The sequence below is a fragment of the Bos taurus genome, chromosome 3, assembly GCF_002263795.3.
Source record: "Bos taurus isolate L1 Dominette 01449 registration number 42190680 breed Hereford chromosome 3, ARS-UCD2.0, whole genome shotgun sequence".
Taxonomy (NCBI): Eukaryota; Metazoa; Chordata; class Mammalia; order Artiodactyla; family Bovidae; genus Bos; species Bos taurus.
Genome location: NC_037330.1, coordinates 50497427 through 50522159, shown reverse-complemented (window position 1 = coordinate 50522159; position 24733 = coordinate 50497427). Strand labels below are relative to the sequence as shown.

Sequence of the window (24733 nt, the reverse complement as noted above, 5' to 3'; positions counted from 1 at the left end):
AACAAACAACCCGGGGAAAGCCAAGGCCTCTGGTGGTAGTCCAGTCCGCCCCAGGTAGAGGACTCCTCTGAAACGGGGCCCCCAGGGCCTGAGCACAGGCTCACCCCAGAGCAAGCAGCCAGCCAACGCATCCCACCTACACAGAGGGCACAGTCAGCCATCCAGTCAGGTGAAAGGTCTGAGGGAAAAGAGACCAACTTCTAAAATAGCAGAGGAAATCCACACCAGTGTCTCAGTCCTGCTTTCTACAAAATGAGTAGACAACCAAGGCACATGGGCAAGTCCAGCAGCACAAAAGAGAAGAGCTAAGAAAAACATTTAGAAAAAGGAATCCTAAGGGGAACAATTAAGGAACTTACAAAAATAAAATCTATTAAACAAAACAAAACATCTACTATTGGGTTGGCCAGAAAGTTCATTCAAGTTTTTCTGTATGTGTGGAAAACCTGAACAAAATTTTTGGCCAAGCCAATATAATCAAAAGGGTACTGCATGGAATATAAACTAGGAATAGAAAACCACACACGGAGAAACAGAACAAAGAACCTCACAGAAGTCTTTTAAATCAAAAAGACAGAATTTAAGGAGTGATTAGAAGAAAAAAATCAACAGATGAGCTGGAAAATAAAATTGAGAAACTCAGAATGGATAAAAAGATGGAACTAATAGAGAAAACTGTGAGAGATACAAAGAGCCAATCCAAGAGGTACAACATTTGACTAATTAAACACTCCCCGCCGCCAAAAGAGAGAACAGAAAAAAAAGAAAGGAGAAGTTATTAAATAGAATTTAGAATAGAATTCCCCAGAAGAGAAGACACAAGTCTTAAGACTGAAAGGGCTCAGTGAGTGTTCAATATAACCAACCAGTAAAAGATCCACATTTACACATTTCCTCACGAAATTCCAAAACAAATATAAAAAGGAGACCTGAACAGGAAAAATAGGTCACCCACAGAGGATTGATAACCAAACCGGCTTCTAGTCAGCAACAGAGGATGTTAGAAGACAATAGAACTATGTCTTCACAGTTTTAAAAAAACTTATCTTCAGCCCAGAATTCTACACCCAACCTAATTACAAACAAAGGTATAATAAAGACAGTTTTAGACATGACTCAGAAAGTTTACTTCCCACACATCCTTTCTAAAGAACTTATCTCAGGATACACCCCAGTAAAATTATGGCATAAATCAGGACAGTGGAAGACCTAGGACCCTAAGAACAGTGATTACAACACAGAAGAATGGAGGCAAGCCCTTGGAAGACAGCTGTGCAGCAGCCTAGAGAGTCATTTGGTCATAAATGGGATTCCACACAATAAAAAAATAACAGAATATGGGAAAAGTGAGGCTGCAGCAAAGGCATATTAGGCCAAAAAAAGAGCAACTAGAAACTCCCTGAAAACTAAAAAGCAAGAAAGAAAAGACAAATGTCACCAAAAAAGCTACATTTCAAAATAAGAAGCATGCTTATATGTACCCTAATTATAAGAAATTGGAATATGAGAAAATATGTAGTCATTATTGATCTTACAGTCTTGAGAGACAAGGGAGTCACGACCCTGGCCCTGGAGAGAAGAAAATGTAATCCTAGCACACAAATTGGCTCTGCACTAAATATAGAATGATATTTTAGGGAGTACTAAAAATAGAGAGGCCCTTCATTTTAGGCCAGAATTAACTTTGATATGGTTGGTCTCAAGACATAAACTTCAGGACTCTATGAGAAAGACTGGCAAAAAGTGCTTTACTCTCCTCCTATTTTCTACAACTGTGGCACAAAATGATAGCCAGTTCCTCCCTGCTATCAAGGGCTTCCCTTGTGGCTGAGCTGGTAAAGAATCTGCCGGCAATGTGGGAGACCTGGGTTCGATCCCTGGGTTGGGAAGATCCCCTGGAAAAGGGAAAGGCTACCCACTCCAGTATTCTGGCCTGGAGAATTCCATGGACTACAGTCCATGGGGTTGCAAAGAGTCTGACACTACTGAGAGACTTTCACTTTCAGTTCCTACCTGCTGTGCTCTCTCTGAAGATGAAAATTGTTTTCCTTATTCAAATGGTCTAGAACTCCAAAATTAGCTCAGTTCACTTGGATTTGAGGGGCAGATAACAGAATTAATGTCTAGTCCCTAGAGCTGAGCATAACCAGGTACCCATTTCAAAAATGCCAGTATATTGACTGCTAAGGGTAGACACTGTAACTCACAGTCATCTCAAATCATAACTCTGTTATTTCGCTACAGATTCCAAAGGCTAGGCTTTAAATAATTATTCTTTAGTAAGAATATTAAAAGGTAAGCAAGCATGATTTCTAAGAAAAAGAAACTTTTTACAGGAAAAGTGTAAATATCACACATTCTCTTCCCTACTAGCAGAAATACGGCTTAGCTTGTGGAAAGGGGGAAATCCTTGCAATAATTTGCTCAATAACAAGAGGCATCTATCCCAGTCTGTTAATTCTACCCACTTTCCTGATAAGGGGAAGGAACTTCATGTTGTAGTCAAAGGATCTCAGCTTTGTAAGGGAGATTTTTAAAAATTTTTTTCAATTTAGTTTAACACTAAAAACATTTTTTTATTGGAGTATATCTGATTAACAATGTTGTGATCCTTTCAGGTGAACAGTGAAGAGACTCAGCCATATATATAGGGGGAATTTTTATTTATGGAAGAATTAACAAATCACAATAATCATTTGGGTTTTCTGAAATATGTTCCTGAAAAACCTGAACGAAGTTTTTTGCCAACTGAATATAATACTACTTTATAGTTTTCATATTTTAGATTCACTTATTTGGAGATTTGGTTACTGTCATAGGACAAAATATAAGTTACCAACTTTTGACAATGTAAAAGTGTTGCTGACAGAAATTGAGAAAAAACACACAAAAAATGAAACAGGTTCTAATCCCCATCTTAAAAAGGGGGAGAGTAGACAGACTGTCAAAAGTGGATGAAATGAGAAAGAGTTGTCATTATCTGAAGTTACTAAATTAAGCAACAGAAGAAACAAAATTAAAAATCAAACGCTGGCAGAGAATGAGAACTGTAGTGTAAGGAAAGCTAAATAGCCCTTCTTAAAAGTAGAAAGTCAGTAGATATTATCTAAAGTTAATAAATCAAGAAACAGAGATAAAAAGCAGCCCCAAAACTTTTTTTATAGTAAAATGCTCTCAGGAAAATATATTAGGGAAAAAAAATCCTTAACATTTGTATACTTATTTATATTCTATAAAAATCATGGTCATATTAACCTATGATATGTATATTTTAACTCACAATAATAGAAATTTTAAAATAGCAAGGAGAGATAAGAAAGCCTTCCACAGTGATCAGTGCAAAGAAGTAGAGGAAAACAATAGAATGGGAAAGACTAGAAATCGCTTCAAGAAAATTAGAGATACCAAGGGAACATTTCATGCAAAGATGGGCACAATAAAGGACAGAAATGGTATGGACTAACAGAAGCAGAAGATATGAAGAAGAGGTGGCAAGAACACAGAAAAACTATACAAAAAAGATCTTTACCACCCAGATAATCACGATGTATGAGCACTCACCTAGAGTCAGACATCCTGGAATGTGAAGTCAAGTGGGCCTTAGGAAGCATCACTACGAACAAAGCTGGTGGAGGTGATGGAATTTCAGTTGACCTATTTCAAATTCTAAAAGATGATGCCGTGAAAGTGCTGTACTCAATACGCCAGCAAATTTGGAAAACTCAGCAGTGGCCACAGGACTGGAAAAGGTCAGTTTTCATTCCAATCCCTAAGAAAGGCAATGTCAAAGAATGCTCAAACTACCACAGAATTGCACTCATCTCACATGCTAGTAAAGTAATGCTCAAAATTCTCCAAGTCAGGCTTCAACAGTATGTGAAGCGTGAACTTCCAGATGTTCAAGCTGGATTTAGAAAAGGCAGAGAAACCAGATTCAAATTGCCAACATCCACTGGATCATCGAAAAAGCAAGAGAGTTCCAGAAAAATATCTACTTCTGTTTTATTGACTATGCCAAAGACTTTGACTGTGTGGATCGCAACAAACTACAGAAAATTCTTAAACAGATAGGAATACCAGACCACCTGACCTGCCTCTTGAGAAATCAAGAAGCAATAGTTAGAACTGGACATGGAACAACAGACTGGTTCCAAATCGGAAAGGAGTACATCAAGGCTGTATATTGTTACCCTGCTTATTTAACTTATATGCAGAGTACATCATGAGAAACACTGGGTTGGATGAAACACAAGCTGGAATCAAGATAGGTGGGAGGAATATCAATAACCTCATATATGCAGATGACACCACCCTTATGGCAGAAAGCGAAGAACTAAAGAGCCTCTTGATGAAAGTGAAAAAGGAGAGTGAAAAAGTTGGGTTAAAACTCAACATTGAAAAAACTAAGATCATGACATCTGGTCCTATCACTTCACGGCAAATAGAGGGGAAACAGTGGAAACAGTGACAACCTTCTCTTGGGCTCCAAAATCACTGTAGATGGTTACTGCAGCCATGAAATTAAGAGATGCTTACTCCTTGGAAGAAATGTTATGACCAACCTAGACAGCATACTAAAAAGCAGAGACATTACTTTGCCAACAAAGGTCTGTCTAGTCAAGGCTATGGTTTTTCCAGTAGTCAGGTATAGATGTGAGAGCTGGACTACAAGCAAAGCTGAGCGCTAAAGAATTGATGCTTTTGAACTGTGGTGTTGGAGAAGACTCTTGAGAGTCCCTTGGACTGCAAGGAGATCCAACCAGTCTATCCTAAAAGAAATCAGTCCTGAATATTCATTGGAAGGACTGATGTTGAAGCTGAAACTCCAATACTTTGCACCTGATGCAAAGAACTGACTCATTTGAAAAGACCCTAATGCTGGGAAAGATTGAAGGGGGGAAAAGAAGGGGATGACAGAGAATGAGACTGCTGAATGGCATCACTGACTTGATGGACATGACTTTGTGTAAACTCCAGGAGGTGGTGATAGACAGGGTGGGCTGGCGTGCTGCAGTCCACAGGGTTGCAAAGAGTTGGACATGACTGAGTGACTGAACTGAACTGAAGAATAATTTTGAATTGATTTTTACTGTGGGGAAATGCTTATTATAATAATAAACCAAATACAGGAAACCATCAGCTATTCTGTGAAAAATATTTTAAGATATAAAAAGCACATAAGAATAAACACAATTTCAAGTAATTTCTTCCAGGAAACAAATTCAGCATTATAAGAACCTCCCAGGGTGTGGGATGTGTGCAGTTCCCTTTAGACACACTGTTCTAGAAGTTAGAAGTGTAGCCACCAGGAAATCCAAAAAGATAAGTGATTCAAAGAGGCTACCTTCTGAGAGTAGAGCTGGGGGTAAGAAGTGGAAGGGGAAACATGACTGGCATCATAAGCTCTCCTATACTTATACAGGTTTGTGCGGATTCAGTCATTCAACAAACATTTATTGAACATCTGCTTTGGGCTAGGCACAAAAGATAAAGAGAGGAAACTGACATCTCCATCTCAGCTGTCAGGGAGATCACAGTCTGGGGTTCAGAAGAGAGAAATAAAATCTTTCTTTCTGTCACCAGTGATAACAATTCAATATCATAAGTTCTGTAAGAGAAGTGTGTGCCAGATATCAGGTGCTCACACTGCGAGGCACAAAAAAGGTTGCCGTGTGAAGTTTAGGGAGAAATTTCTGAAAGGTCACTTCCTCTCTGAGTTGAAACCTAAAGGACAAGCAGAAAACTGCGAATAAACCAGGTAAAGAGGGATGCAGGGAAATGGGGGAAGGGCATTCTAGGGCAAAGAGGAGGAAATGGTGGGATAGATAGGTGACATGTGGAGGAGAGCAAGGTGTGTTGGGAAACGGTAAGTTTTTCAGAATTGCTAGAGTAAACAGTTCATGAGATGGTTGTGGCCTGAATGAAATGGCAAGCCAGGAAGGGACCAGAAAAAAAGGGCTCAGAGCTCTGCTTAGTTCACTGAAAGTCACTCGGTAGTGTCTGACTCTTCGCGACCCCATGGACTATACAGTCCACGGAATTCTCTAGGCCAGAATACTGGGGTGGGTAGCCTATCCCTTTTCCAGGGGATCTTCCCGGAATTGAACTGGAGTCTCCTGCATTGCAGGCGGATTCTTTACCAACTGAGTTATCAGGGAAGCCACTGAAGGTAATGGTCCACTGAAGTCAATGCTAAATCACAGAAGGACTTCACTGGTAGGAGGAGGATTAGATCCGATTGGCATTTTGGAGAAGACTCATCTGGAAGGAAAGTGGGGGGTGAATCCGATAGGGGTAAAGGTGGCAGGAAGGCCCTTCTGGAGGCTATTATAGTGGGCCTAATGCTGCAATTCATGGCATTGCAAAGAGTCGGACAAGACTGAGCGACTGGACTGAACTGAACTGAACTGAGTGAGACAAAAGGAAAGAATCAGGGTACCAGCAGGAAACAAATGGCCAACAGGTACCTGAAAAGGTACTATCACTAAACATCAGAGAAATGCAAATCAAAATCACAACGAACTATCACTTCATACCCGTTGGAATGGCTATCATCAGACAAGAGACAGCTATGTTGGTGAGGATGTGGAGAAAAAGGAACCCTTGTGCACTGTTGGTGGGAATGTAAATTGGTTTAATCACTATGGAAAATATGGAGGTTCCGCAAAAACTAAAAAACAGAACTACCAGCATTCCTACTTTTCTGGGTATATAGCCAAAGGAAGTGAAAATAGAATCTCAAAGAGATAGCCGCACCCCTGTGTTCAATGCCGCATTATTCATAATAGCCATGACATGGAAATAACCTCAGTATCCAAAGTGTCCACTGGAGGATAAATGGATAAGAAAACATGGCAGACACGCAAACATACACAACACACTAGAAAACTATTCAGCCATGAGAAAGAAATACTGCCATTTGCAACAAAATAGATGAACCCTGAGGGCATTATTCTAAATGAAGCCAGACAGAAAGATAAATATTGCATAGTATCATTTATATATGCTGCTGCTGCTGCTAAGTCGCTTCAGTCGTATCCGACTCTGTGCGACCCCATAGACGGCAGCCCACCAGGCTCCCCCGTCCCTGGGATTCTCCAGGCAAGAACACTGGCCTGGGTTGCCATTTCCTTCTCCAATGCATGAAAGTGAAAAGTGAAAGTGAGGTCGCTCAGTCGTGTCTGACTCTTAGCAACCTCATGGACTGCAGCCCACCAGGCTCCTCCGTCCATGGGATTTTCCAGGCAAGAGTACTGGAGTGGGGTGCCATTGCCTTCTCCCATCATTTATATATAGAATCTAAAAAAAAATTTTTTTAAGTCAAACTCATAGAAACAAGAGAGTAGAAAATGGCTACCAGAGGCTGAGAGGTGGGGAAAATAGAAATCAGTAAAAGGCCAGTAAAAACCTTACAACTGCACAATGAATAAGGTCTGAGGATCTAAGGTAAAACATGGTGACTACAGTTGATAACACTGTATATTTAAAAAAAGAAAGATGACGCAATCAAAAGCTATTTAAGGAGATTCACTAGTGGAATTGTTGAGGGATTAAATATGAGGATAAGGAGAGAGGGAGAGTCTAGAAGGACTTGAGTATATTTATCTCTTGAGTAACTGGAGAGTATCACTAACTGAAATGAGTAAAGAAGCAATTTGGGGCCAGGGCATTAGCTTTGGACATGTTGAACATGAAGTGCTAACTAGAGGTAGATATCAAATAAGCAGTGGGATGAAACTCTGAAGTTTGAGGTGGGGACGTTTGGGCTGATGATACACAAATACCAAATACTAATGGGTTGAGACCCATTAGTATTTGGGTTGTCGTGGAAGCCATGTGAAGAGACACAAGGAGACTACAAAGTGAGAAGCAGAGAAGGTTGGAGTCCTGAGGACAACAGGGGCTAAAGAAAAGATGAGATTGAAAGGAAAGGGAGAGTATCAGGACAAGAAGAAAGGAAAGTAAGGGAAGCAAAGAGGTAGTTAGTGGGCAAAGAAGAGTAGCTGACATGACAGAACATCGGGTCCTGACTGAACAGGGAAAAGAGGGAAGCCAGAGGAGGTTGGCAGATTGGAAGAAGAGGGGGTGGCAACAGCCTCAGTTATAACGACAAGGGTGAAGATGATATGATGGAGGTGGTAGTAAGAGTAAACAGTAAGAATGTGAGAGAGCAATGTGTGCTTAGTGTGAGCTATTGCAGTTCAATTTCTCAGAGTGATTACAGAATATTTTTCTTATTTTTTTGGTCAGTTTTTCTTTTTTTTTAATTTTATTTTATTTTTAAACTTTACAATATTGTATTGGTTTTGCCAAATATTGAAATGAATCCACCACAGGTATACATGTGTTCCCCATCCTGAACCCTCCTCTCTCCTCCCTCCCCATACCATCCTTCTGGGTCGTCCCAGTGCACCAACCCCAAAGAATATTTTTCAATATGTGTACTATACTGTATCATTTTGCACATCCTGAGTACTATATGCTCAGGATAAAGGACAAAACTAGAGTAATAAGTAGGCTCTGCCTTCACTGGGTATGAATTTAGTTATACAGGATCAGATGTGACTGAAATCTTATAAGCTGACATAACAAAACAAGCATTTTTTTTCTTTAAGGAGTAGAGAACAAGTGTTAGGTAATAAACAGAAAGACATAGGTTGCTGCTAAGTCGCCTCAGTCATGTCCAACTCCTAGCGACCCCATGGACTGCAGCCCACCAGGCTCCTCCGTCCAAGGTTACATTTTTTTAATTTATTTTTAATTGGAGGATAATTGCTTTACAATACTGTATTGGCTTCTGCTATACAGCAATGTGAATCAGCCATAAGTATATATCTGTCCCCTCCCCCTTGTACCGCCCCCCCACCTCACCCACCCCTCTAGGCTGTCACAGAATACTGCATTGAGCTCCCAGTGTTATACAGCAACTTTCTATTAGCTATCTATTCTACATATGGTAATGTATTAGGTTACATTTTAAAGAACCTTTTCTTAGAGTTCATAAAGTGATACTTTTCCACTTTTTAGCTTGTACAAGGTTACAAAAGATTTAAGAATAGTATCTATTGTAAAAACAAGCATTGCCACATGTGGTTGTTCAGTAGCTATTTATATTTTCTTTCCTTTAATAAGTATCCAAGATTCCTCTCATAGTAATTGCTAGAATGATAAATACAATGGTAACTCATAAAATTTCTTATGGCAACATCTTAAAACCTAATAGTAATGGAAGGAAAACAAAATACTTTAGGAAATGATTAATGATTAATTTTTTTTAACTGTCAATTTTCAGTTGTGTTTTCTATGTTAGAATTCTAAGTCTCCCAAGGTTTCCACCCCCTGATTATTTAATCATCACTAATCTGCTGCTTGGAGAAGGCAATGGCAACCCACTCCAGTACTCGTGCCTGGAAAATCCCATGGACAGAGGAGCCTGGTAGGCTGCAGTCCATGGGGTCGCTAAGAGTCAGACACGACGGAGCGACTTCACTTTCACTTTTCTCTTTCATGCACTGGAGAAGGAAATGGCAACCCACTCCAGTGTTCTTGCCTGGAGAATCCCAGGGACGATGGAGCCTGGTGGGCTGCCGTCTCTGGGGTCACACAGAGTTGGACACCACACAGAGTTGGACACAACTGAAGCGACTTAGCATAGCATAGCATAGCAATCTGCTGCTGCTGCTACTAAGTCGCTTCAGTCGTGTCCGACTCTGTGTGACCCCAGAGACGGCAGCCCACCAGGCTCTCCCGTCCCTGGGATTCTCCAGGCAAGAACACTGGAGTGGGTTGCCATTTCCTTTTCCAGTGCATGAAAGTGAAAAGTAAAGCGAAGTCGCTCCGTCGTGTCTGACTCTTATCGATCCCATGGACTGCAGCCTTCCAGGCTCCTCTGTCCATGGGATTTTCCAGGCAAGAGTACTGGAGTGGGGTGCCATTGCCTTCTCCGAAGCACTAATCTAGATACTGCTATAAAGAGACTTAAAGTAGAGATAGTATCTTGAATTATCCAGGTGAAGCCAATATAATCATATGAACTCTTAGAGGCAGCAGTCAGAGACATGAGGCAGAGAAAGGTAGAAAAAGGCTGAGGCAGAAGAGGAAGTCAGAGATAAAAACATGCAAAGTCCTCTACCCACCGTTGCTGGCTTTGAAGATGGAGAAAAGAAGCCATGAGCCAATGAATGTAGGCAGCCTCTAGAAACCGAGAACAACCCCCCCACAACCACCCCCGCCCGCCAACAGCCAGCAAGGAAATGCAGCCCTCAATCCTACCACAGCATGGAACTGAATTCTGATCTCAATCTCATCTTTTCTTTAGCCCCTGTTGTCCTCAGGACTCCAACCTTCTCTGCTTCTCACTTTGTAGTCTCCTTGTGTCTCTTCACATGGCTTCCACGACAACCCAAATACTAATGGGTCTCAACCCATTAGTATTTGGTATTAGTGTACCATCAGCCCAAACATCCCCACCTCAAACTTCAGAGTTGCATCCCACTGCTTATTTGGTATCTACCTCTAGTTAGCACTTCATGTTCAACATGTCCAAAGCTAATGCCCTGGCCCCAAATTGCTTCCTTACTCATTTCAAGGGATCTTCCTGACCCAGAGATCAAACCCGTCTCTCTTTTTATTTTGGAAATGTAACCTTTTATTTTGGAAATGCTTAAATCTTCAGAAAATTTAGGAGAAAAGTGCAAAGAATACTCTTATACCTATGCCTCTACTAATCAATTGCTAACAGTGTCCAATAATTGTTTGCTTTCTCACTCTCTCTAAACATTTAAACATCACTCCCTCTTTCTCCTTCTCCTTCTTAGGAAAGAAAGGGTAGTACTGCTTACATTAACATAACCCTGCTGAATAAACATCATTCTGAAACAATAAATCAAAAAGAAACTTTTTCAGGACTTCCCTGGTACAGTGATTAAGAATCTGCCTTGCAATGCAGGGGATGAGGGTTCTACCCCTAGTTGGAGAACTAAGATCCCACATGCTATGGGGCAACTAAACCCAAGCACCACAACTACTGAGCCAGCTTGCCTCAACTAGAGTCTGTGCACTGCAACCAAGATCCTGCATGCCAAAACTATTAAATCTGATGCAGCCAAATAAATTAATTAAATAAAGCCTTTTTAAAAAAAGAAGAAACCTTTTCTAAACAAGACATGCAAATGGTCAAGAAGCACATGAAAAGATTCTCAACATCATTAATCATCAGGGAAATGCAAATCCAAACCACAATGAGACATTACTTCAAACCCGTTAGGATGGCTGGCCCAGTAAACACACAAACAAAAAACAAAATAACAAATGCTACAAGGATGTGGAACAATTGGAGTCCTTGTGCACTGTTGATGGGAATATAAAATTGATATAGCCACTATATAAAATAGTACAGGCTTTCCTCAAAAATTTAAAATCAGAAGTACCCAGTGACGTGGCACTCCCACTTCTGGGTATATATACAAAATAACTGAAAGAATATCTCAAAGAGATATTATATTAGCACTCCCATGTTCCCTATGGCATTATTTACAACAGCCAAGAAGTGGAAGTAACCCAAATGTCCATCAACTGATGAGTGGATAAAAAAGGTGGTATACACACACAGTGGAATATTATTCAACCTTTGAAAACAAAGATATCCTATCATACATACCAGATGAATAAATCTTGAGGATATTCAAGTAAACTAAGCCAGTCACACACACAAAAAAATTACTGCATGATTCTACTTACACAAGTTATCTAAAGAAGTCAAACACATAGAAAAAGAAAGTAGAATGTGGTTAGCAGGATGGTATGGAGGGGGAAAGGGGGAGCTCTTATTCAATAGGCACAGAGTTTCAGTTTTGCAAGATTACAAGTTCTACAGATTTGTTGCCGAAAAATGTGCATATGTTAACAGTACTGTACTATAATCTTAAAAATGGTTGAGATGGAAAACTTTGTGCTGCGTGTTTTTGACCACAATAAAAAAAACAAAAGGAAAAAAAATCCACAACATCATGATCACCCCTAAAACAGATATTGTTTAATTTCATTAAAGTTCAGTTCAGTTGCTCAGTCGTGTCTGACTCTTTTCGACCCCATGAATCGCAGCACGCCAGGCCTCCCTGTCCATCACCAACTCCAGGAGTTCACCCAGACTCACGTCCATCGAGTCAGTGATGCCATCCAGCCATCTCATCCTCTGTCGTCCCCTTCTCCTCCTGCCCCCAATCCCTCCCAGCATCAGAGTCTTTTCCAATGAGTCAACTCTTCACATGAGGTGGCCAAAGTACTGGAGTTTCAGCCTTAGCATCATTCCTTCCAAAGAAATCCCAGGGCTGATCTCCTTCAGAATGGACTGGTTGGATCTCCTTGCAGTCCAAGGGACTCTCAAGAGTCTTCTCCAACACCACAGTTCAAAAGCATCAATTCTTCAGCGCTCAGCCTTCTTCACAGTCCAACTCTCACATCCGTACATGACCACAGGAAAAACCATAGCCTTGACTAGACGAACCTTTGTTGGCAAAGTAATGTCTCTGCTTAATTATCAAAAAAAATCCCCTACTATTTCTAAAGAAAAATTCATCGACTAATATTTTGGTCTTTTAAACATGTTCATTTTGCAGTATTCTGCTATTTCTAAACCCATATGCATTGTAGATTAAAGGGTTTTAAAGAAAAATTATTCACAAAATATTTAAATGTCTAGAACTAAATATGTTAAAAATGTGAGACATTTATCTTTCCAGTCAGTGTCAAAATATGGTATTTAACAGAATAGTATAGTATTGTTTTTCAAAGCAACTTTAAGGAATGAAAACCGTAAAAAAAAGAAAACTATAAAGAATACAAAACATTAAGATGAAAAGCTGAGGTACTGGGAAGATAACAATGAAGAAACCCTTTTACTGCATGCTAGGCCCAGATAATCACGATGGTGTGATCACTGACCTAGAGCCAGACATCCTGGAATGTGAAGTCAAGTGGGCCTTAGAAAGCATCACTACGAACAAAGCTAGTGGAGGTGATGGAATTCCAGTTGAGCTATTTCAAATCCTGAAAGATGATGCTGTGAAAGTGCTGCACTCAATATGCCAGCAAATTTGGAAAACTCAGCAGTGGCCACAGGACTGGAAAAGGTCAGTGTTCATTCCAATCCCAAAGAAAGGCAATGCCAAAGAATGCTCAAACTACCACACAATTACACTCATCTCACATGCTAGTAAAGTAATGCTCAAAATTCTCCAAGCCAGGCTTCAGCAATATGTGAACCATGAACTTCCTGATGTTCAAGCTGGTTTTAGAAAAGGCAGAGGAACCAGAGATCAAATTGCCAACGTCTGCTGGATCATGGAAAAAGCAAGAGAGTTCCAGAAAAACATCTATTTCTGCTTTATTGACTATACCAAAGCCTTTGACTGTGTGGATCACAATAAACTGTGGAAAATTCTGAAAGAGATGGGAATACCAGACCACCTGACCTGTCTCTTGAGAAATTTGTATGCAGGTCAGGAAGCAACAGTTAGAACTGGACATGGAACAACAGACTGGTTCCAAATAGGAAAAGGAGTTCGTCGAGGCTGTATATTGTCACCCTGTTTATTTAACTTATGTTAAATAAGAGTACATCATGAGAAACGCTGGACTGGAAGAAACACAAACTGGAATCAAGACTGCCGGGAGAAATCTCAATAACCTCAGATATGCAGATGACACCACCCTTTTGGCAGAAAGTGAAGAGGAACTCAAAAGCCTCTTGATGAAAGTGAAAGTGGAGAGTGAAAAGTTGGCTTAAAGCTCAACATTCAGAAAACGAAGATCATGGCATCCGGTCCCACCACTTCATGGGAAATAGATGGGGAAACAGTGGAAACAGTGTCAGACTTTATTTTGGGGGGTCCAAAATCACTGCAGATGGTGATTGCAGCCACGAAATTTAAAAGACGCTTACTCCTTGGAAGGAAAGTTATTACCAACCTAGATAGCATATTGAAAAGCAGAGACATTACTTTGCCAACAAAGGTTCGTCTAGTCAAGGCTATGGTTTTTCCTGTGGTCATGTACGGATGTGAGAGTTGGACTGTGAAGAAGGCTGAGCGCCGAAGAATTGATGCTTTTGAACTGTGGTGTTGGAGAAGACTCTTGAGAGTCCCTTGGACTGCAAGGAGATCCAACCAGTCCATTCTGAAGGAGATCAGCCCTGGGATTTCTTTGGAAGGAATGATGCTAAAGCTGAAACTCCAGTACTTTGGCCACCTCATGTGAAGAGTTGACTCATTGAAAAAGACTCTGATGCTGGGAGTGATTGGGGGCAGGAGGAGAAGGGGATGACAGAGGATGAGATGGCTGGATGGCATCACTGACTCGATGGACGTGAGTCTGGGTGAACTCCTGGAGTTGGTGATGGACAGGGAGGCCTGGCGTGCTGCGATTCATGGGGTCAAAAAGAGTCGGACACGACTGAGCAACTGATCTGATCTGATCTGATAGCCTGAAAGTGTGTGAGTATGAAATCTGCATGAGAATTCACCATTTCTTTGAGTTTATTACAGTGACTAATAATAATATCAAAAGGCTGCATTATAATTCTATGCTTAAATTTAAGACATTATGGGATGCATATGCTCCCTGTATAGTCACTACTTTAAGAAAGCTAATCATAGTTATGGAGATTCAGTTTCAGGCAAAGGCAAAAGTTTAACCCTGTACAGCAGGTATTAAAGAGCTGATGAACCACACCACCTACAGTCCTCCCTTTGGAGAACAGGAAACAATACTTGCTTTTATTACCCTTAGATTTAAAATAATCCTGGGAGTTGAAAATGAGCAAGAAGCCATATTATTCTTACTACAGTATTTGTCAACATTGTCAATATTATCAACTAAACCATATCAGTAACCCTACAAGACACTAAATCCTGCAAAAATATACACATGAAGTAAAAAAGAACCAAACCATCTACAGCAGTCACGTTTGAAGACTAGTACTAATGTAAATCAAAGAGCCAGGTAGGTATCAGAAATGTTAAAGTGCTGACACCCTCATTAGAACATGCCATTTATCCATCCATTCATAACAGCCCTACTGAACACATTGAAACTGTTAGTTATTTTTAAGAGGCTACCTTAAGAAATTTAAAACTTTTGCAATTTAAAGGACTTGAAAAACCCTCATAAGCACCCAAGTATCTCAGACTTCAAATGCCATTAGCATTCCAGCAGCCTTTTATATGTAACAGGGCACGCACGTAGGCAGAATGACTGGAATGGAAAATGTGTCTAATCTAAGTATAGAGAATTAGCTTAAATTGTCTTAACTTTCATTCTTCCAGGACTTAATGACAGTGAGAAGAAGGAAGGTATTATAAAGGAAAACCAATGAATTATAGGGCTGCTGTGTTATCAGTCCCACTCAGGCTATGAGCAAACTCTAAACAAAGTGGATCCTAATTTGTTGAAAACACACTGCTAAAAAGAGACAAACACAGGTGTCAACTTGGGTCACCACACAGGCCCCAAAGAGTACCATCACAATGCTGTGTGGAAGAAAAACACTGCCTAAACATGGTCCAAACTAGTGAACATGAACACACCTACAGATCCTGTTCTCAGAGGCAGGATTCTACTCTGTTCAATGTGCCACAACATATAGCTAGTCCAGGAAATACTAATTCCCAGGTAAGCTTTCAACAAACTAGCCAGGAAGGACAGAACTTGAAGTTAATGTGCTCTGGGAATGTTGCCTTGCCCTGAGCCGTTGTTTGCTCAGGTAAATGCTGCTGGGCTATACCTACTTCTAGCAGATCACAAGCCCTCTTGGTTCACAGAGAGGCCGCACAGGCAGTGTGCCTGCACTGGTCCTCTGGACGAAGTACTCTCTACACCAAAAAGCTGGCATGGGTGGAATTTATAACAAGAAGGAGTGAGAAGAACCATGTCAATGGGATAAACTAAATTTCTTTTTTTACAGCTTTATTGAGATATAATTCACATACCATACAATTTATTCATTTAAAGTATACAATTCAGTGGATCTTAGTATATTTACAGAGTTGTGCACAGCATCAATTTTAGAATATTTCCTTTACCCCATAAGAAACCCCATACCCATTTCCCCACAACCCTCCCAGTCCTAGGCAAGAACTAATCTATCTTCTGTCTTTACAGATTTGCCTTTGCTGGCTACTTCAAATAAATGGAACCCCAGAATATGTGATCTTTTATGAGTGGCTTCTTTCATATATTTAATGGTTTCAAGGTTCATCCATGTTATAGCATATATCAATTCTTCATTTCTCTTTATTGTTGAACAATATTCTACTACATGGGTATATACTATTATCAGTCTTTCTCTTCACAAGCAGAAGAATCTCCTTTGCTACATAAACAAAACTGCAAAAAGTAATTAGGTCCCCACATTAGTCCATAAATGCCTACTTAAGCCATATTATAGCTGAAAACTTATCATAAATTGCATCATACTACAGTTTCTAGAAAGTGTTGGTTTCTCAGTCATGTCCAACTCTGCAACCCCATGGACTGCAGGCTCCTCTGTCCATGGGATTCTCCAGGCAAGAATACTGGAGTCGGTTGCCATCTCCTCCTCCAGAGGATCTTCCCAACCCAGGCATTGAACCCGGGTCTCCTGCTTTGCAGGTGGACTCTACCATTTGAGCCACCAGTGAAGTCCACTGTTCCTAGAAACATTCTACAGTTTCCAGAAACATTATCAATTATCACAGTGACCTTTGGATTAAAGAAAATACTGAGAATGAAGCTCCTTTATAGGTAATTGCTTAAAATTTTTTCCTGTAAACCACAGTAGGAAGAGAAACTTTCAAGTCCTAAGGCCTGAACACCTCAGAACAGAACTACTTTTGGACTCCACCCACTTGAAGACAGAAGAGCAAAACTGTAAGCAAGCATACAAAGCTGGTCTCTGAAACTTTCCTCTCTTCTTGCTGGGCCCTTCACCTCATCCCCCTATCTTTGAAATTTAATTCCTTCAGTGCTCTTCACCCCAACCCTATCTCCAAACAAAACAAAATCTTTTATATATCTATTGACTAATTACAGCTTTACTTTAAAATATTACATTTACATGAAAATGTTACTTACACCAGACATTTTCTAAGACTTTCTCCCAAAACCTGAAATGAGAATTAAGTTTTCCTTCAAAGAACTTCTGGTAGGAATTAGCTCGTAAGGGGAGAGTTTTTTGTTTTGTTTTTACCAAGAGACCCTCTCATATCACAGTAAATCCATCCCATGGTAAATCAAATCTAGTCATTCTCTCAGAATAATGCATATGTAGGAGAATGAGAGAAAGTAAGAAACTGCTGTTAATTTTGTTAAGGCATGATAATGGTATTATGATTATGTCAAAAGTATCATTATCTGTTAGAAATTCATACTAAGGCATTTAAATGAAATTATGTGATATATGGGATCTGCTTCAAAATATTTTAGTTGGAAAAAGGACACAGGGGAAAGGACATGAAACAAAATACTGATAATTGTTGAGGGCAAGTAACAGGTACCTGAGAGTACATTATTCTTTTCTGCTTTATGTATGTATAAAAATTTCTATAGTAAAATACTTTTTAAAAAGAGAGAAACTGTTCTCTTCCTCTCAGGCAGTCTTTTGTCCCTTCACTTTTTATTCATAGCACTTTTATTTCTAAGGTTATTTGATTAATGTTTGTCTCCTTGACTAGACTTTAAGCTCCATGAGGATCACAAGGGTGTTTGTTTAGCTTCTGTAGAATCCCAACCCCCTCACAGAGTTTCTGGCATGTGAAAAGCATAGACAAATATTTACTAAGTAAATGATGAAGTCAGTAAAATTAAGTCATATCATGCCCCTAGATCAATAAAGACTCAACAAATAAAAGAGGGGATGATAGAAAGTCAGGGACCTTTGGTAGAAGGAAATGAACATATTTACTTACATGTAAATTTACCATTTAAGTTCACATGCTTTTCTATTAAAAATGCAGTTAAGATGCCACAAAATAGATTTAACTACATGTAGCTGAGTTACAGAAAAACATCTACTTCTGCTTTATTGACTATGCCAAAGCCTTTGACTGTGTGGATCACAACAAACTGGAAAACTAAGAGACGGGAATACCAGACCACCTTACCTGCCTCCTGAGAAATCTGTATGCAGGTCAAGAAGCAACAGTTAGTACTGGACATGGAACAACAGACTGGTTCCAAATAGGAAAAGGAGAACGTCAAGGCTGTATATTGTTACTCTGCTTATTTAACTTATATGCAGAATACGTCATATGAAATTCCAGGCTGGATGAAGCACAAGCTGGAATCAAGATTGCCAGGAGAAATATCATTAACCTCAGATACGCAGATGACACCACCCTTATGGCAGAAAGCGAAGAGGAACTAAAGAGCCTCTTGATGAAAGTGAAAGAGGAGAGTAAAAAAGTTGGCTTAAAACTCAACATTCAGGAAACTAAGCTCATGGCATCTGGTCCCATCACTTCATGGCAAATAGATGGAGAAACAATGGAAACAGTGACAGACTTTTATTTTGGGGGGTTCTAAAAATCACTGAAGACGGTGACTGCAGCCATGAAATTAAAAGATGCTTACTCCTTGGAAGGAAAGTTATGACCAACCCAGACAGCATATTAAAAAGCAGAGACATTACTTTGCCAACAAAGGTCCGTCTAGTCAAGGCTATGGTTTTTCCAATGGTCATGTATGGATGTGAGAGTTGGACTGTGAAGAAGGCTGAGCGCCAAAGAATTGATGCTTTTGAACTGTAGTGTTGGAGAAGACTCTTGAGAGTCCCTTGGACTGCAAGGAGATCCAACCAGTCCATTCTAGGGGAGATCAGTCCTGGGTTTATTGAAAGGACTGATACCAAAGCTGAAACTCCAATACTTTGGCCACCTCATGCGAAGAGTTGACTCATTGGAAAAGACTCTGATGCTGGGAGGGATTGGGGGCAGGAGGAGAAGGGGACGACAGAGGATGAGATGGCTGGATGGCATCACCGACTCAATGGACATGAGTTTGAGTGAACTCCAGGAGTTGGTGATGGACAGGGAGGCCTGGCGTGCTGCGATTCATGGCGTTGCGAAGAGTCGGACACGACTGAGCAACTGAACTGAACTGAACTGAAAATCACTGCAAATGGTGACTGTAGCCATGAAATTAAAAGATGCTTGCTCCTTGAAAGAAAAGCTATGACCAACCTAGACAGCACATTAAAAAGCAGATACATTACTTTGCTGACAAAGATCTAATCAAGGCTATGGTTTTTCCAGTAATCATGTATGGATGTGAGAGTTGGACTATAAAGAAAGTTGAGTGCCGAAGAATTGATGCTTTTGAATTGTGGTGTTGAAGAAGACTCTTGAGAGTCTCCTGGACTGCAAGGAGATCCAAGAAGGTCCATCCTAAAGGAAATCAGTCCTGAGTATCCATTGGAAGGACCGATGCTAAAGTTGAAACTCCAATACTTTGGCCAACTGATGTGAAGAACTGACTCATTTGAAAAGAACCTGATGCAAGGAAAGATTGAAGGCGGGAGGAGAAGGGGACGACAGAGGATGAGATGGTTGGAAGGCATCACCGATTCGATGGACCTGAGTTTGAGTAAGCTCTGGGAGTTGGTGATGGACAGAGAAGCCTGGTATGCTGCAGTCCATGGGGTCACAAAGAGTCGGACATGACTGAGCGACTGAACTGAAACTGAGCTTATCCTCACTACATTCATGTGATTACACAGCTAAGAACCACAATTTCTACTTATGATATGGAAACTATGGAACCAGAAAGTTACGAAATTTTTTCAAGGTCATAATGAACCAGATGCACAAATGAACAAAACTCAGCTCTGTCCTCATGCCTCACACTGTTCCCAAAGGAACATCATTTTAAGGAAAATCAGGGACTTCCCTGGCTGTCCAGTGTTTAAGACTCCACGCTCACAATGCTCAAAGCCTGGTCAGGGAACTAAGATTCTACAAGCCACATGGCACTGCCAAAAAACAACAAAAATAAATAAAATAAAATTTAAAAGATCATAAAAATAAAAAATGAAAGGAGTAATGTATATGTTAATTCAACTTTCAGTGACTGAGAAACTGAATAGATAGCTGTACAATAGTCTTAGATGAAAATATTTTTCTTTGACTTCATCCAAAACAATTTACAGTTGAAGCACCTAGTGGAAGAAAAAAAAAAAAAAGTGAGACCTAGCCAGGCTCCTCTGCCCATGGAATTCTCTAAGCAAGAATACTGGAGTGGGTAGCCACTCCCTTCTCCAGGGAATCTTCCCAATTTAAGGATCAAACCCAGGTTTCCCACATTGCAGGCATTCTTTACCATCTGAGCCACCAGGGAAGCTCCACACAGTAGAAGTAGTATTAAAAACAAAAGGTGAAGCATTTAAGCAATGGAGAACAGAAGAAGGCATGACACTGAGTAATGTGAAGGCCTTTTTATTCAGCGGGTTAAACTGAAAAGGCATGGCGAAGGACAACTAACAAGAAAATTCCTAAACACTAATAAATAATAAATACTAATACCAAGACAATGTTTAAAACACCAGTACTCCAGGTTCCCAAGTTCTAAAATTTATCACAAATACAATACTATAATCAACAAAGTTTTCTATTTAATCATTATTTTATATAGAAATAGCCTACTAATATATAACTATGCCCCCAAATCCTTTTGAAATGCTGAGGACCTGAGTTTACCTTAATTTGGTAATGGATAATGATGCACACATTCTGGAAGGCAGAATTACTAAATGTTTGCCATTAACAGAAGCCTAACTATTTGAAAAACTAACCTTAACTCAGCCAATCTGAAAGTTCTTATGCTATGGTGCCAAAAAAATGTCACAATCACTTGTGTGGAGAACGTTGAGAACCAAATGAATCAAAGTCTAAAAGTGTGCCACAAAATCTAAAAAAAAAAAGCTAGACAGTTTTAGTTAAGAAAAAAGATTTTAAATATCTCAAACTAATTTTGAGAATAGAGTCTGGAAAGTGGTTTGTTTTCCTTTTTTTTTTTTTTCTCTTCACATAAAGGGTTACAAAGAGGTATCTGGCCTGGATTGAATTCTACACTGGGTTGCTCTACTGTTTTCGGGCACAATTACTACTGGCGGAGTTGCTACAAAGGCTCAGAACAATCAGTTTTACTCCTATATTCTTCATTTTATGAGCTATCAATCAAGCGTCCAACTTGAAGTACATCACTCATTGCAGAGTAGTGATTCACACATGCAATTTCCAAACAAAAATGAAAGATTTACGTGCCCCACGACGGTTTCTTCTCAACTTTTAAAATAATTGATAAAAGCACCACCTAATGAATTCCCATCCCCAAATAATCTATCGATACCTTTAAGCATTTTAATGTAAGCGGTAAAGGAATACTGTTCTCTGAATGCAGACACAACTGCTGACCCACGCGAAGAACTGATTTGTAGTTGTTTTTCCACTTGGGTGATGGATTTGCGCTCAGCTACTCATGGTGTCTACTAGGTCCCCCTGGTGACTAACATGAAAGCTGTAGCAGGGTTCGAAGACACAGACTGGCAGCGGAATAGAGGGTGGAATGGGAAATTATGAAAAATTAACACGCGAATAGTATATATGACATAACAGAATTACATTTGCATTGTTGGCGTATTCGGGATCCGCACAAGACATTGTCCCCTTCCTTTTAAAAAGCAAACATCCATCCGCCTCGCTTGAGCCCTTGCTCCCGTTTAAATCACGGGTGTGATGGAGATCGAACCAAGTGGTTCAGCCCGAGGCATATGCCGCTTCACCAGGGTATGAAGAAAACACTGATGTGACAATTTGTCATAATTTTCTAAAATATGGAGGAATGACACACCACCTTTCCTACCACCTACTGAGGACTCAGGACTGAACCGAGAACAGCCTCCCTGCGGGGCCCACCAGGGAGGGGGGAGGACAGCAATGGACCAGGGAGAGGACCGCGGCACGTCCCGAGCCCAGACTGCGGAGCCCCAAACGCGAGGGGCGTGGGGTCGCACCCAGGTCACGTCCCGGGGCTCTCGGGATGCGAGGCGCCGAGGGCGAGCCCGGACCGGTCGGGACGCTGGGGGGCGGCGGGACAGCGCCGCGGTGGAGGCTGCGGCGCCGGGTCAGCGAGGGAGGGCGCGCCGCCAGGTGCCGGACGGCAGGGGGCAGCGGGGTTCGGGCGGGCGCCGACCCAGGGAGGAAGGAGGAAGGCGGGCAAGTCCCGCGCAGAGAGCGGGCGCGCGGCGGGCTCGCCGCCGGCCTACCTGGAGGTAACAGGGCTTCCTTAGCCAGGCCCCCGGACAGAGACTCCTCGCCATGGTAATCACACATCGCCCCGCCGCGCCGCAGTCAGAGGCGGACCCGAGCGCCGGCGACCCGGCTCCCCGCCTTTCCCCGCCTCCCCGCCCCCAGTCCGGCCGGGCCCGCCCACTCCTCCGCCCCCGTCGCGGCGCGCGCCGCGCTCCCCCCGGCCCCGCTGCGGCGACGGCGGCCGGCGGCCCGAGGCCCGGCCTCCTGCTCTGCTCGCCCGGCTGCCGCTGCTGTCAGAGCCGCCGCTGCTGTCAGAGCCGCCGCTGCCGGCTCCGCCATAAAGGGGAGTCGCGCCTCGCTCGGCCGACACAAATCCAACTGCGCCTCGCGCTTAAAGGGGAGGCGTGCGGAGGAAGGAGGGGGCGCCGCGGAAGCCGGGGTGTCGCTTGTTCGGCGCCTGGAGGGGAGGGCCGGGGAGCCCAGCTCTCCGAACACGCCGACCTAAGTGGCTGCTCCTGGCTACCCTGGCCGCGCGTCCCGCCACCCCGCCCGGCAGGTCTGACGCTTCTTTTGGACTCTGCTCCTTCAGCCCGGACGTGTCTGGGCGGGTTGCGAGGAAATTCAAGGGAAGCGTGGGGCTCCTTCCTTGGGGACCGGCTTTTTCCTCCCTCGCGTACCGTGGCCCATGCGGCCGCGGGAGCAACCGACTGGCGCATCCCCTGAGCCAACGCAGACGGGGCTCCCCTCTACTGAATGTAACCTGCCCCCACATCCAGCCTTAAACTCTTACAGCCTTAAACTTGTTTTTCCTGAGTACTTTTTAAAGTCTGACCTTTTGGGTTTGAATTGCTTCAAAACAGCTTTAGAGCTTTCCTGGCCCTACCCACGAACCTTGAGTCAAAAGAGAAAAAGACAAACATTACTAAATTAAATACAGTTCTGAAGTCAGGAGGCCCGGGACGTGGCACACTCAGTTAAGGCTACATAACACAGGGTGTGGTGTCTTTCTTTTGACAGTGAAGTCCAAATAAGGGAAAAACAGCCATCCTAGCAGGAGAGAACAGCTGTTGATCCTAGTGACTTGTAAGAAGATGCTTTTTGCTTCTTTTTACCCCATAGGTTGCCACTTAGAACTCAGGCCTCTTGCTCTAACAAGAAGTTTCCTTAGGAGCAAAACTTGACTAACTCTCACTGTGGTTTTTACTTAAGCTTTGTTCTAGTGTTTTCCGTTTCTGAAGAATTGCATTCTTGCCTGCCCCTCCCCCAACCCAAGCACAAACAGGTTTAAAACCTGTGTGGTATTTTATTGCGGCAAATAAACCCGTTTTTCATTGATCTTTCAGCTTGAGTTAAAAGATTTCAGTAATTTCTGAGTATGATAAGTACTGGTTTAATTCGTTCTTTCATTCATTCAATAAACAAATATTAATTGAGCCCCTGGACATTGTTCTAGTTGATTGGGTTATATACCTGAGCAAAATACAAAACCCTCACCCCTTGTGGATATTACATTCTGGAAGTGGGGGCAGCAGGCAACAAGTAATACATAAGAAAATCAAATAGGATAATAAAGCAGATAGAGGGTATGTTAAAGAAAACAAACCGGTGAAGATGAGGAAGACTACAGGTAGAGTTGGGTAGGGGACAAAGATCAGGAATTCAGGACTGGACTTTTTTACATTCAAGATATCTATTGGAAATTCAAGTGGAGATCTTAAGTAGGCAGTTGTACATGGGAGTGCAGTGTTAAGAAGGGTGGTCCAAGCTACCATATGCAGCATAAGAGATACCAGCTTTTTTTTTTTTAAGATGAAAGTTATGTCTTATTCTGTGACCTTACTGAGGACTACAGCCCAGGATATAGGAGTTTTTGCCAGCTCAGTAGTATGATCTAAAAGTCATCAGAAACTTAGATTTGTCCAAAAATAGAGATATTAAATGATATTTAAAGTCACAAGGAAGTGAATATAAATAGAAGAGAACCAAAGATGAAACCTTGTAACTTCAAGGCAGGAGAGTGGATGAACCAGCAAAGGAGATTGAAAAGGAACAGCCAGTGAAGTTGGTGAGCTGAGAGTGAGGTGCCTGGAAGTCAAGTGAATATAATGTTATCAAGGAGGTATTAGTGCTTACATGTGAGTGAGGAAGTGAGGACTGAGAAATAACTACTGGATTTAGTACCATGGAGGCTATGGGAAATGGGAAAAAAAACTTGAGTGGGTTTAAGAGAAAATTGAAGGAGAGAAATTGGAGATACTAATATTATAGGCAATTCTTTTTAGAAGTTCTCCTGTATAAGGGAGCCCAAAAATGATCATGGGGAGCCTACCACCACAGTTAACTGGTGGTGGAAGTGGAGTCAAAAGTAGGTTGGCCAAAAAATTGAAATATTTGTTTCAATGAGAATGATCTAGAAGAGAGGAAATTTTTATGAAGGAGCAAGAAGAGAGAAT

The 24733-nt window shown here is 41.6% G+C and overlaps 1 protein-coding gene across 1 annotated transcript in view; it reads right to left on the bottom strand.

Moving 5' to 3' along the window:
- Window positions 1-22389, bottom strand: part of DIPK1A (divergent protein kinase domain 1A) — a 129993-nt gene extending 107604 nt beyond the window's left edge. The window contains exon 1 of the mRNA NM_001083500.1: window positions 22295-22389. Coding sequence (NP_001076969.1) covers window positions 22295-22348 — 54 coding nt within the window. The 5' untranslated portion in view covers window positions 22349-22389. The remainder of the gene's footprint in view (window positions 1-22294) is intronic.
- Between the last annotated feature and the right edge of the window lie 2344 nt (window positions 22390-24733).